The sequence below is a fragment of the Setaria viridis genome, chromosome 3 (assembly GCF_005286985.2).
Source record: "Setaria viridis chromosome 3, Setaria_viridis_v4.0, whole genome shotgun sequence".
NCBI classification, from domain to species: Eukaryota; Viridiplantae; Streptophyta; class Magnoliopsida; order Poales; family Poaceae; genus Setaria; species Setaria viridis.
The window spans coordinates 12,740,908-12,755,077 of NC_048265.2; the positions used below are offsets into that span (position 1 = coordinate 12,740,908).

General features: G+C 52.1%; 2 protein-coding genes across 2 annotated transcripts; both read right to left on the bottom strand.

The window, feature by feature from the left end:
• Positions 1 to 881: 881 nt before the first annotated feature.
• Positions 882 to 4,720, bottom strand: LOC117849436 (uncharacterized). The gene is made up of 4 exons (XM_034730988.2): positions 4,556 to 4,720; positions 3,102 to 4,455; positions 1,577 to 2,032; positions 882 to 1,301 (listed from the first exon to the last, which is right to left on the bottom strand). The coding sequence occupies exons 2-4, from the start codon at positions 4,167 to 4,169 to the stop codon at positions 1,011 to 1,013; spliced, it is 1,815 nt and encodes a 604-aa protein (XP_034586879.1). The 5' UTR covers positions 4,170 to 4,455; positions 4,556 to 4,720; the 3' UTR covers positions 882 to 1,010.
• Positions 4,721 to 11,095: 6,375 nt separating this feature from the next.
• On the bottom strand, positions 11,096 to 12,237 carry LOC117847227 (VQ motif-containing protein 4). Its single transcript, XM_034728396.2, has one exon. It carries the CDS (start codon positions 12,003 to 12,005, stop codon positions 11,256 to 11,258), a length of 750 nt encoding a protein of 249 aa, XP_034584287.1. The 5' UTR covers positions 12,006 to 12,237; the 3' UTR covers positions 11,096 to 11,255.
• Between the last annotated feature and the right edge of the window lie 1,933 nt (positions 12,238 to 14,170).

Below are 14,170 nucleotides of genomic sequence, written 5' to 3' on the forward strand. Positions count from 1 at the left end.
CTTACGAATCCCATAAGTGTAAGATGTTGTTCTAGATGTGACATGATTTTTCGAGAGTGGCCGGTGTAGTTTTTTATTTTTTAAATTTCTCTTACCTTTTTAAAATTTTCTTATGTCAGGCATAGTTGCATCCCTATGTTTTTTTCTTTTAGTAATTTTTTATGGTTGCATACATCTATACAAAAAATAGAAAGATTAGAATAGACAGGGCCATTATAATAATGCCAATATTACCTTCTTTTCTTTAGTATTAAAGTAGGGTAGGGAGAAAATGGGCCAGAGACTTGTTTTTCAATCGTTTATATTCATCCACTCAAACTCTGATCCAAAAAACCAAAAAATCAACCATTTTTTATGGTGACGTAAAACGATGTGGATGACGTGTCACACATTTGGTGGATGAAAAAAAACTGACTGATAACTTAAACAATAAGCCGATTGTAGGCTAGACACGCCCTACTTTTGACAAGGTTTCGATTGGAGTCTCAGTTACCTTCTGCCACAAGTACAATGAAGAAAACGTCTATTGAGGTAACCAAACAAAAAGTCTTTACTCTGATCCTAACAAGTATTGTATCCGAGTATATACCATGAACTTTTGATCTCTCAGCAAAAAAAAAAAAGAAGAAAAATAAATTTAGAGTTGCTATCTACTCCCTCCGTTCCACGTTCCGTCATTCCAACTTTTTTGAAGAGTCAAATAATATCAAGTTTAACTAAATTTATACAATAAAGTACTAACATTCATGATACCAAATAAGTACCATTAGTTTCTTCCTTAAATATATTTTCATAGTATATCTATTCATGCCATAAAATTTTTATGATCCTCTCTGCAATTTGCAATTTTAGTCAAACATAAAACGGTTTGACTCTCAGGAGAGTTGGAATGACTTATAATTTTGAAAAAAAACAGTTTGACTCTCAAGAAAGTTGGAATGACTTAATTAATTTTGAACAGAAGAAGTACTAGATAACACGCTACTAAAAATTGATAAGAAGATGCATAATTACAGTAACTTCGGGGGTGGGGGTCCGGAGAAATCAGGTTGAGTGTATGACAGCCTCTGGATCCAGGTGGAAACCTTCTTCTTGTTCTGATCATTGCATTCCTGGGGCTCGCAGATGAAGCATGGGATCTTGTCAAGTGTTCCATTTCTTTCAAGAACTGTCTTCAGGTTTTCAAGGATTGAAACAATTTGTCGAAACTCAGGCCTCTTCTCTGGTTGCCAGGACCAACACTGCTCAATCAGAAATTTTACTGCTGCCGGGCAGCTCGAAGGAATAACTGGTCTCAAGTTCTGAAATGAAAACTTTTGTTTGTCATTTACATTTTCGAACAGCTCATCAAAACAAGAGCACTGGAGATATCGGATATGAAAGTCAGCCGAAATAGCAAAGAAAAACTGATTGTTTCATAGTACTTTTTCCCCCCGAACACACAGAAGAAATGCATTTCATCGTATTAAGGAGGAGAGACTATTTTTGTTCTTAGTATTTATGGTGGAACTCCACACTTATGGAAAAATAAATTGATGAAACCTATATAGGGAATATGAGTTAGAAGAGCACACACCTTATTGACAACTGCAAAAGCTGCTTGGAGTGGTGTCATATCTTCAAAAGGGAGTGAACCAGTGACCAACTCCCACAAGAGAAGTCCAAAGCTATAAACATCAACCTTCCGGCCATAGGGCTTGTGCTTGTACATCTCTGGTGCCATCCATCTATAAGTACCTGGGTCATCCTCTAACAAATTGCAGTATGCTTCTTCACAGGCCACTCCAAAATCGACAACCTTAGCACAGAATTCTCCATCAAACAAAATGTTCTCAGGTTTCACATCACGGTGAACAATTCCTTGCAGGTGAATGTATTCCAGGCCACGAGCGATATCCAAAGCAATAGAAATGACCTTCTCCATAGGAAGGGTTTTACGCTCCAGCTTGCGTAAGAAAGCCCTCAAAGAACCCCCAGACAGGAACTCAGTGATGACACAGAAGACTGGTGGGCAATTACACGCTCCAACAAGCTATTCAAAACAACGAGAATGAATTAGAAAACAGCTTTTGCTGTAATACTAGTAGGGCCGAAGACATTTAGAGAAGTAATGTGCTGAAATGCTGCTTCTATCCAATGGCATAACCTTTGTAAGAATTCTGATGGGCCATCTGACAGGTACCAATTAAAATGTTTTGGCTTCCTTTTTCGGAAATTATTTTGAGGGTACATGAAAATCAACAATCTGTACCCTCCGCATTGACAAATACGAATATATGATAACCTTGATTACTAAAGTAGTTGGCCAAACAAGTCAAAGTCAATGCATTGACCATAACATTCCTTTATATGCTTTTTATCGCTAGGGGAATATGCTTGCATTGTGCTAAGCATATTCCTTATTTCTAAGCAAAAACATCAGGATATTGTGGTAGGAAAATTCATGTTTGTAGAAAAAAAGAAAACGAAGCAGAAAATACTTGTGGCTCACATTAGTGTTGTCCTAGTGATGTGCCAATACAATGTAATACTGATGCATGTTGTGCCTGTTAAATATTTCAGGCGTGCTTCATACTTATCTTTTAACAAAAAAGCGGGGCAAGTCCTAGTGTATATATTTGTATGGGATTGTTCCATGAATATGTAGAAAATCTGTACACAGCAAATTTTAGCAATTATCGTGATTAAATTTACAACAGAAGCAAATTCAGAGGGTAAGCATCAGATCCAAAAAAAAGGGAAGCAAAATAGTTATGGCCCACACGATTGCAGTCCTAAATATGTGCCAAAACTCTGCAATGTAATGCTGATGCATGTTGACGCCTGTTAATTATTTCAGGCGGGCCTCATACTACCCAACAACCATAAAAAAAGGGGCAAGTCCTATCTTTTCGCAAAAAAGGGCAAGTCTTAGTATATATGTTCATATTGGATTGTTGATCCATGAATAGGCAGGCAAGAATAACTACACAAAAAATGTAGCAATTATCATGATCAATGCAAAATAAACATGCACTAATTCACTGCCAAGCCGATGCAATCATGCAAGGGTAAGCAGTAAGCACCAGAACAAAATGTTACAAGAAAGTTCATGTAGTTACCTTGATGACATTTCGATGCTGGAGCCTTGCCAGAATGGTAACCTCTGCAGTGAACTGCTTCTCAAGCCGAGCAGACAACTCTTCATCCTCACCATCATCAGGCTGCCTGATAAACTTCACAGCAACAGGTTGCTCCTTGTAGATCCCATGGAACAACCGGCTATACGCCCCGGACGCAAATCTATGGCCAATGAGCAACTCCGAGCGGTCGACCGTCCATCTCTCGAGGATCTCCGATGCAGCAACCTTTGGAGCTCCATCGTCAAGGTTCCTCCTCGGCCATGAGGATGTCCTCCTATTAATCTTCAGTCTGCTTGGTGTTTTCAGCGAAGCGAAGCCGAACGGAGGGCTGTCATCCGGTGACCGTGGAGAGGTAGGCTTCCTCTGCCGCTGCGGGCTGGAGAACCTCTTGGTGGCAGCCTTGGCCTCCTTGAACACGTCGGAGATGACGCGCTTGGGGATAGGGGATTTTGCCCTGCGCTTCGGCTTCGGCGCCGGCTTCGATACCTCCCCCATGACCTTCATAGATGCACTTCGCGCTCTGGAATCATCAACTGGTGGCCCTGCATCCTGCGAGTAGAAAGGAGCTGGGCTGGAGCACACTCTCTGAAGCCTTTGGCTGTGCTCTTCAGAGTGGAAAGAGAAATCCAGCGCGTCTGGGCTCTCATCCTTGGATGGCCGGACCACACGCCGCTGTGGAATGTCCAAGCTCAGGCCGGCCCCCTTCAGGTCCTGCTTCGCCGACGCCTGTCGCGGCGAGCGGTCACTGCTCCTGTCTCGGTTCAATTGGCCATCTGAAGACACATGCTTCAGCTTCCGTTCCGACTGCGCAACCGCCGATTTGGCCTTGGGAATCGGCAGCCTTGCCGAGTTCGAGAGCACGGATCCCTTCGCCACGGGCTGTAGATTCTGGCGAGGGAGCCTGGGCCCCGCGCCCAATCCGTTCAGCTTCAGGTCGGTGCTGAACTGCTCGATAAACGCGCCATACTGCTCCCTGCCGGAGCTGGACCTGACGATGGACTGCGAGAACCTGGTGCGCCGCACCCACGAGTAGTCCTCGTCGTCCATCTCCTCGGAATCTCACAGGCAAACGGACCCCGAGAGCAGGGCACGGCAGCGCAACAGCAACAGCAACTTGCAATGAGGACTGAAACTGAATAAAGGGAGAGCTTAGCTGACGAAGCCGCCAAGAACACCGACTCCGACTGGCACTAGAGCTCCTCACAACCCGCCGCCGAGCAGGCTCCGCATTCGATCCCCTCCCGAGGAGCTCGGAATCCCCCAAGCAGCTCGGCCGCCTCCAATCCGACGCGCCATCCGCCGTTCAGCGCCCGTCAGTCGCCTCCTCCTCCTCCTGAATCGATCGCATCAGACAAGCAAGAGCAGCAAATTAATCCACGGAACCGAACACGAAACGTGAACCTCCAAAATCGCAGCCGCGAGCTGCCGCTCACCATGCTCCCCCTCCCTCGTCCACGAAACGAAAAGGAACAAGGAGTCCAATCGCTCAAAGCAATGGGTTGGGCTCGGGGTCGGAGAAAAAGTGTGGACCAACCGAAGAAGGGCCGTACATGGCCGAGCAACCGCGGGGGGAGGGCGACCGGTGGGGGACGGGGGAATGAGTGCGGAGACCGTCATTCCTACCGCGCACGGGAAAGGGAAAGGCGAGGGACGTCGCTCCCAACCCAAGCACACGCAGCCGGACCCGCTGCTGGCGGCTACCGGCTACCGGCCCCGGGGACTGAGAGCTCGTTTTCGCGCCGCGACAAAGCCGCGCTCGCTGACGCGGCAGCAACCACGACCCCCACCATCCACGTCAAATCGGAGCAAATCGAGTCGCCGGGAAAATCGCGGCTCCCGACCAAAGCGGCAATCATCGCAGGCTAGGAACCCAAGAGCACACGCAGAGCGGAAGAGCCGGAACCGCGAAGAACTCGAAACATAGCGTGCGAAAAAGAATGAGAGAGGGACAGACAGAGAGAGATGCACGCACGGGCACGGGAAGACCGGAGGAGAAGGCCGGTGAGGCGAGGCCGCGCGACGGGAACGGGAGCCGGGCCCTTCCCGCCGCCCGCCAGATGGAGAAGCCTTTGCCTTTCCTTTCACCTCACACGGCCACCAAACCCCACGCCTCCTCGTCAGTCGTCGTCACCGGGGGGCGGTCGGCGCAGGTGCGGAGCAGATGAGCATCCTCCCTCGCTCGCTCGTCAGATCACGCGCGGTCGCCGAGCCTGACGCACGCGCGGCGCGGCTGCGTGCCTGCGTACGCGCGCCCGTCCCATTGGCCCCTCCGCGACGACCGTGGAGGCAGCAAGTACGGCCGTATGCGTGCAAGTTGTACGGTGGGGAGAGGCCGCGTGGGGCCCGCGCCCGCCGCTTTGAATATTCGTTCAATTATTCGCGGGCGACTTCGGGTCAGGTTGGCCGGTGGCGGTCGGTACCACCGGATCAGACGGCTCCCGGTGATTGATCCGATCACTCCTGCGCTGCGAGTCCGACCGGGACCTGCTGCCGATTTTTTTATTCATTCATTGCGTTGCGTCCCTCCCGTCTCCAGCCAGCCAGTCTCCTCCCCGTTGGTGGTCCGTGGACGTCGCGGGCCCCCGCGGCGGCAAGTGGCAGCGGCGTCTCGTTGGCACGGCGGGGGCCAGGGGCCAGGGGCCGGCCGGGGCCAGGTGACCTCACCACGTCACCCGCGCATGGCTTGGCCTTGGCCCCAACAACTACGCGACGGGACAGAACCGGCGGGCAGGCTCGCCTGCGGCGACAGGCGGCGCTGCTTCCCACGTGCCGCCGTGCCTCGACGCCGGCTGGAGGCGCCAGGCCTGGGCGCGTGGCCCTCTCGCGCGCGCGTATAGCCGACTCGGCGGCGCGTGCGGGTGCGTGCGCGCGCACCACCGCTCGGCGCGGTTGCGATGGATCGAGTTGAGTGGAACGGTGGGCCGGCCCGTGCGCGGGGCGCGTGCCAGCCCGCTAAGCGATAAAAGGTGTTCCAGCAGCCGAGTGGGCTGCGAGGCCGCCAGGCCCTACCTATGTTGCGGGGCGTCGTGCGTGTATCGGGCTTCCGTAGCGGGCCTCATGGGTTAGGTTGGTTTGTTCCGTACGCCTCGGCACTTTCACGCGAAAATCCTATCCACCAAAGTTGTTTCTGGTTTTTTAAGCCCTACTGGGATTTGCCCGGCCCGGCCCGGCCGAGCCTACTTGGATTTAACCCGCTCACGCTAGCTATAGGACCGGACTCCGTCAGCGAAAATTAGTCCTGGAAAATTTTGGACTAGCCCGAGCACATGCAGATAATTTATTTCATTCTTTTTCTTCTACTACTATGTAAAAAGAAAGGGAAGCCTGAGCCCGGTTCAAAAAATCGGCCTGACACTGCTCATGGTCGTGGGCACAAATTTTCGGCTCGAAATGAATCAGATTTTATTTTTTGATCCGGCCCACGAAATGCTCTGGTCTGTTCTGAAGTAACGGAAGCATCAGTAGAGAATCGAAGGGGGGAAAAAATGGAAGCTAAGCTGGCCTGCTGCGCTTTTTGCCTGCTGCTGCTATTCGGTTGAGCCCGTGAGCGTTAGCTCGGCTTAAATGGGCCGTGCAATTCAGAAGCATCATATAGTTGATCAAATAACTTTATATAAGATTGGTAGGAGCCTCCTTTTCATGTGTACTCCGTATGTCAAATCAGTTACAGTTGAAGAGTCTTTTCGTTACTTGATCCTCTGAAGTCCGAACACAGAGACGATGCTCCTCAGCCCATCACTCCAGCGAAGTAATCATGTGATCAGAATTCGTGTGGATTTGGATTGGAGGCATCAGTCCGTATCGGTATCCCACTGCGTATCCAAAACAAGGGAGGAAGCTTCACCTGAAGCTGCTGCTGCTGCTGAACAGGTGTGCTCAGCTCCCTGAGCCCACGAACACAGCAATCAATTGGTTTAGCTCTTGCCAATCTAATCCGATCCTTAATGTGCGCCAAAGTTAGTGCATGATTCCCTTCTTAAAGGCGCATAATCCAAAGGTCCAAGCTAACCGACATTTTAGACTTCCGGTGCTGCACTGCGACCGGCCGGACAGCTCGCACTCGCAGAAGGGGAGACGGCCATTTCGGTGGCCGGGACCCCCTGGAACAGCTGCCACCTTCCCTGCAACTTCGTTTGGAATTGGAGGAGACGCCAGAAGATTGTGTGGCAGAAAGCCAAGAACTCTCTACCTTCCATGCAGCTTAAATTACTTAAGTTTCAGCTGGTCTAATCCTAGATGCGATTTAAAGTTTTATTTTTGAGTAGTATAGTCAGTTAAGTGCAGATAAACCGATGAGGAACTGCATGCCTGCTGGTAGTTGGCAACTGAAGAGGAACCGGTCTGCAGTCTGCACTCGACAAATTATGACAGCACTGCTTTCGAATAGACAATATTCTACTCTCCATGGTAGGATAGGGGCCGGGAGAGGAAGCTGTGAGAGATTAACCGCTGGTTTGTATATCAAATCAGTCTTGGAGTTGGAGATTCAGACTTTCAGAATGCAAGCTGTTCTCTCTTTTCTGATGGAGACGTGCGTGCTGCTTGCCAGTTTGATACGACGAGAATCCCTGTGAGCGTATTGACTACAGCTCACGGTCTAAGGGGGTGTTTGGATACGAGGTGTAAACTTTAACAGTGTCATATCGGATATTCGGATGCTAATTAGAAGAACTAAACATAAGCTAATTATAAAACTAATTGCAGAACCCTGTGCTAATTCGCGAGATGAATCTATTAAGCCTAATTAATCCATCATTAGCAAATGGTTACTGTAGCACCACATTATCAAATCATGGACTAATTAGGCTTAATAGATTCGTCTCACGAATTACAATCCATCTGTGCAATTAGTTTTGTAATTAGCCTATGTTTAATACTCCTAATTAGCATCAAACATCCGATGTGACAGGTGTTAAACTTTAACACCTTGTTGCCAAACAGGCCCTAAAACAAATCGTAACGTGATCTTGCAATACACGCTCCTGGACTCGAAAGGCAAAAGCACCAGCAGACGACGTCTACTCCTTTAAAAAAAAAACGCAGACGACGTCTACGGATGGAATTCCATCGTTGCTGGCCCGATAGGAACCTGCACTGCCTCCATTTTCCCCGAGGAAGACTTCGAGGCAGCAGTTACCCTAAAAAACTTACTACGGTTGGAGACCATTGGGCAAATTCACATAGTAGTTGCCTTCCGATTTCCTGCGGCAAAAATGACGCTTCAAAACAAACGGAATATAATGCACGCGTTCTTGGGACACGCCGCTGTCGAAACAAGAAGAGGATACACACATAGTATATTTAAAACACAGAGTTTGATATAATCTTTGCCATGTTCAGTTGACTCTGATCATTTCAATACTGACGCACGCCACCGTACGTCCGAGTTTGAAACAATCTCTCGGCTTTGCTCAGTTGACTGTGGAATCGCACCAATTCAAATATACAGCACAAGTACATTGCACCTGACGCATCACTGAACTCTTCAGCCCTATACGACCGTATCAAAACCTTGTATCCATATCCCGATACGCGAGCTGAATAGTTCAGTAGCTTTAGCTTGACCTTGCAGTCTGTGATGGTATAATCTGGTGCCTGATGTTTCGCCGATCGGGCGGCAGGCAATGCATTTTTTTTTTTTTGAAGGAACAGGAGGGGCAAGGCATTTTATTAGATATATTAAATATAAATGAAATGTGGCAGGCAATGCATTCTTTTTTTCATGTAGGAGTATACGCCAGCAGATCAAGTTGTTGCTGAACCCTGTTGGTTAAGCTAGATCAAAGTCAATGGCACCACCACACCAAGGCAGCCTTCAAGCTCGTTGCCTCGGCCCGTCGCCAGTATCCAAGCTCCAGCATTGTACATGTCACGATCGGATCATAATTGTAACTGATTCGTTCCGGCCTTATCTTTGGTTCTGACGTTGGTCTATGGCGTGCGTGCAGCCTTTGCTGACCTTTCAGTTCACTACAAAGAACGTTCAGAGAGTTTCGGTTAACCAAGCACAAGGAAAGAAACACGCTCCTCCGGGTCCTTGGATTCTCACTTGCTCAACTTGACTGATCGACCGTCCCGGTCGCTGTCGAAGAACAAGCCAGTCGAGAGTTGCCTGCCATTTTCCTTGATAAAATTCACTCTCACAGAAGCGACATTACATACTATATTCTCGTGCTCGTCTACTTTTTCTGCGCAGTTCCTGACAAGTGACAAGGAGAGTGCGTGACTGAGGATGTAGAAGTGTATATGTGGAACAATTGCACGGGCAGTTGGCATACAAAAGAAAAGGTCAGATGAATAATGGACGCGAGAGTGTAACTTTCTTTGCTCCTACGAAATCAGCAGGGTGGTTTCTGATTGAGTTGATGGCAAGACATCCCACCTAGCTGGCCTTTAAACTCAGCTTAGTGGCAGCTTCCTGAATGACCACCGGCTCACGAAAGGAACAGTCCAATCCGATTTAACGCGGGGGTGTTCGAGTCCCTCTTCGCCACCAATTCATCAGGGAGCTAGCTAGGGCGTCGTCTTTTTTCGTGTGGATGGAAAGGCACCTAGCTAAGCTACCCCTTCGCTAGACTGTACCGCACGGCGATCAAGCGAGCTGCGCCTACTGTGTGAGTGTGCACGCAAGTCAACAGGAGCAGCTCTCGAGCAACTCCAATAGATTGCAGAAGCTTCCACTGATTGCAGTTTACCACGTTGACTAACCGCCACGGACGTTAGACAAGGCAAAGCTTCGCGTCTCTTCCCTGTGCAAACGACGCCCATAAGGAATGACGACGACCTGAAGTTCTGAAACTGAGAGACGAGGCGGCGGCGCTGCCGAGATGAAGCACACCGGCCGGCGGCGGCCGGTGCACCACCACCAGCTACGGCAGGTCCACGTCCCAGAGAGATCGCGGGCTGCATCCGGGTTGGTCCCCATGGCAGGGTCAGGGAGCAGGGACAGGGAGGGAGGGCTCCGCTCGCGGTCACGGGCCGTTGGAAAGAGACGGTCAGGAAGAAGGGGGTCCGTGTGTGTGTGCGAGGGAAAGCGACCCGTGCGAGGGAAAGCGTGGTGGACTGGATGGACGTATTCCTGCCACTCCCCTCCGTGGCGTCCATTCTACTCCGGACAGCTTGTCTGAACGGTCCACCCGGTGGGCCCCACGGCCCGAGGAACGGTCTCCGTCTCTTTCCCTCCGTTTTCCTTGGCGCTCCCCCATCTCACTTTCCTTGGCATTATTGTGCAGCAGCTATATCACACATTACATTACTGGTGTATCAGAAATTCAGAGCTCTGCATCTCAAGAAAAAGAAAAGAAATTTTAGGAAAAAAAAGGGGGGAACTGAGAGCTACAGCACACGGAGTAGTATGTGAGAGTGAGATTGCAGCCATAGCCCATGAGTGATGAGTCCACACCGCGCCGGGCGACTGGTCCAGTAAAGCGTGCCAGGTGGTTGGAGTGGTGGGCATGGGTCGCGAGCCGCCGGCGCACCACACCTCCCAAGGCGAGATTGGTCAACTGGACCGTCCAACCACTGTTGGCCGATGCTGCTAGGTGGAAATGCGATTTCCGGCCGGAAATTAATGCCTTGTTGACTGACTAATTCTCTCTCTCCAAAACAATTCAGTGTTAACTGAAACATGAGCAAAGATTTTACAGATCGCCTTCCTTTGTCTTTTCCAGCTTTCTTCTGATCTTTAGGACTCCAAAAATTACAGTTTGTACGTATTCAGAATCTTCGTCCCTGTCAGACTGCTAGATCAGGATACATCTAAAAACCGCAAGAATTCGATGGAATTCGCACCAGAATTGGCCTTAGCTCTACTATACTTTAACAAGTAAAGCGAGATCAGGCAAGCGTCGTTTCTCCCCTGGCAAAAAAGAAGGATCTTTTTGACAGTAACTGAAGGAGATGGAGAGCGTCAATGGCGGAAGAACGGCGAGCATTAGGCACGAGTAGAAACAGCAGAGCACCACGACGAGAAAGAAGCTCAAAGAGTGTGATTTTATCTTTCCGTTTCTTCGTGATCGCTCAGGACTATGAGCAAAAATTACATCACGCAAGGAAGGGGGAGTTAAAAACAACAAGCATCTCACGCGGTACTAAGAATTCTCCGGCGTCGCGGCGCGCGGGGGCCTCGCCCGATCACTGCGACGACGGCGCCGCGGCGGCGGCGGCGGGTGAGGGCGCCATCCTGGGGGACGTGACGGGGAACAGCGGGAGCAGCCGCGGCGGCTCGGCGCCCCTCGGGGACGGGTGCAAGAAGAAGCCTTTCCGCGCGATGGCCGCGCGCTCGGCGGCCTCCTCCTCCTCGCCCGGGGACGCGGATGCCGGCGACCGGTTGAAGGGGTCCGCCACCAGCGGCGTGACGGGGCTCCCGAGCGCCAGGGACGGGAAGTCGAGCACGCTGGGCGACAGCACCTCGGGGCCGACCTTCCGCGGCGACGCCCCCGCGGCCGCGGCCGCCGCCATCGCCAGCGGCGCGATCATCTTGAGGTTGTTCTTGCCGATCCGGCGCTCGTAGAGCTTGAAGGCCGGCTTCTTGGGTCCTCCGGCGAGGCCGCTAGCGCCGCCGTGGTTGTGGTGGTGGTGGTGGTGGTGGTGGTGGTGGCCCTTGGCGGGCTTATTCTGTGCTGACGACGGCGTGTCGGAGCCGGTGAGCCTCTGCACGACCTGCTTGAAGTTGGCGGTGTCGGCCTGGACGAACGTGGTGGGGAACGGCGTGGTGTCGATGATGCGCGGCACGGGCTTGGGCGACGGGGGCACGGGGTGGTGCTGCTGCTGGCGCGGCGACGGGGAGGCGGCGGAGGAGGGGGAGGAGGAGGAGGTGGACGAGGACGGGGAGTTGGGGGCACGCGCCATGGGGAGGAGTTGCTTCGCCGCAGCAACTTCCATTTGCGGACGGGGACTGGGGAGGAAGGGGTCTGGGGAGGCGAGACCGCGAGAGGGGAGTGGGAATAAGAAGAGGAGGGGGAGTTAGAGGTGATGTATAGTTGGCGTGGGCCTGGGTGGACGCTGCTCTGCTCTCTTTCTCTCTCTAGGATGCAGGCCCTCCTCTTCCCTCTCTCTCATCACGGATTTTATTTGTTTTCCTGCTGGTTTCCAGTTTCAGTTTCTCTCCCATGACCCGGTGCCCTTTTTATGCACTACCGAGTTTTTTTTTGCGAGTAGCTTCTTTTGTGCACTATTCTATGTGCAGTTTCCTCTGTTTTTCTGGGTGCCGATGGTAGTTTCGCAGTTTCTCTCTCTAGGTACAGTTTTCCAGTTGACAGGGTGCAGGTACAGCCTCCTATACTCTACCGTTATTGCTCCTGCTTTTCGGTAGAGAGAAATAGTACCCTTTTTTTTTGGCACTGATCTATCTTTTCCAGGGAAACTTTCAAAACAATGACTGGAAACAAAAGCGACCGTGCCAAATTTAATTAACTTCTTGAAATTGAGAGGGGGGGAAAAACCCGCAAGCTTGTTCCGTCACGAGGACAAGGTTGGAAACAGTGGTGTCCACGGAAAGATGCCTTTGCCGAGAAAAGCAAAGAAAATGCGGCAGGCATTGACTTGGACAACCTAGCCTTGACCCCGTGCAGCCGCTGTCCCATCGCTGCCGGTGGGCCGCAGATGCTTCCTCCCCTGCCGCGTCGCCGTCGCGTCGGCGTCGCCGGTCGCCGCCCTCGTACTTGTCCCCTCGCTGGCCTCTGCCGTAGCCCTGCTGCGCCACCACTGAGGCACTGACCACCGCCGTCGGAGTCCGGCGCCGAGGCGATTCGTTTTACCGCTGCCCTGCGCCGCCTGCCGTTACCAGGCGCAGTAAAAAGAAGAAGAAGAAGAAAATCTGGAAACGCACCAGTCAGAGTCAAAAGAACTCGCAGCACTAGCGCTTTTGTAGACAACTAGCCGTAGGTGCATGAACGGAGAAGGTTCGCAAGTGGGAGCGGTGGGAAAGGCGTGGTGGTGCGCTGGGGCTTTTTCCGCGGCATCGTCACGGGACTTTGCTGAAGGCAGGCGGGTGTTTGCCGGCCGCTCAGCCGCTGTCCTCCGCGCGAGTCAATGCCTTTCCAGTTGATACTGGTTGGTAAAAACTTGAATTGCGCCTCTCCTCTTTGACCTGTCGTCCCATCCAAGTGCTCGTAACACTAACTAGCCTCCTGTGGTCTCAAAAGGGAGGTCTCTCAAGGACTCAAGGTGAAAATCCATTTGTATAAACAAACTTCCAGGATTCACAGCTTCATACGGCACTCCAACCTCGATCAAACAGTACCGAATTTATCCAGGTGGAACCATCAGGTGAATTAATTCACGGTACATTTTACTGCACCGTAGTGGCAATCACAGGGTTAGATCGACGAGGACTGCCCAAGGATTATAGTTTTGAGATCAAGATCTACTAAGGATTTTTAAGAGGTACGATCTCTCGCCCCCGCGTCGCTCGAGCCGAGCGACTCGGGCGGCCTTCGCGCCTCCCTGCCGCCAGGCCACCTTGCTCCTCCCCCCTCCGTCGCTGGAGCCGTGAGCCAAAAGCCCGACGAGCGGCGAGTAGGGCGGCGGCGGGGTCAGCTCGGTCCCCTCCATCTTCTCCCCCAACCCTAGATCTGCCCCGCCGTCACTGTCGACTCTGTCGCCAGCCGTGTGGGCGTGCCCCCCGATCGTGCGGTCGCCTGGGCGCCTGCCTCCCCGACCTCCTCGGTCGCCTGGTCGCGCGGGCCTACCCGGCACCGCCACCGCCATGCGGTGGCGCGGGAAGGACGCGGGTGGGGTCGTTCGCTGCCGGCGGTGTGTGGTGGTCAGGCGCTGTACGCCTCTCCGTTCTCCCTCTCCCACTGCACCCCACCGGTCGCTTGGTCACCCTTGCCACCGTCATTGCCGCCGGTCGCCACCAATGTACGTCACTGCCGGGTCCGGCGTCGCTGGATCCACCCCTGCCAGCGGGGATCCACCCCCAACGGCGTGAATATGCCCCCTCCCCCTCCCCCGAGGTGACTCTCCCTGTCACTGGCGTTCGCCGGTGGCCCTTGGGGCTGCTACTGGCGCCAATGAGGGGCCGTGGAGGTCGTCTCGCTGGGTTG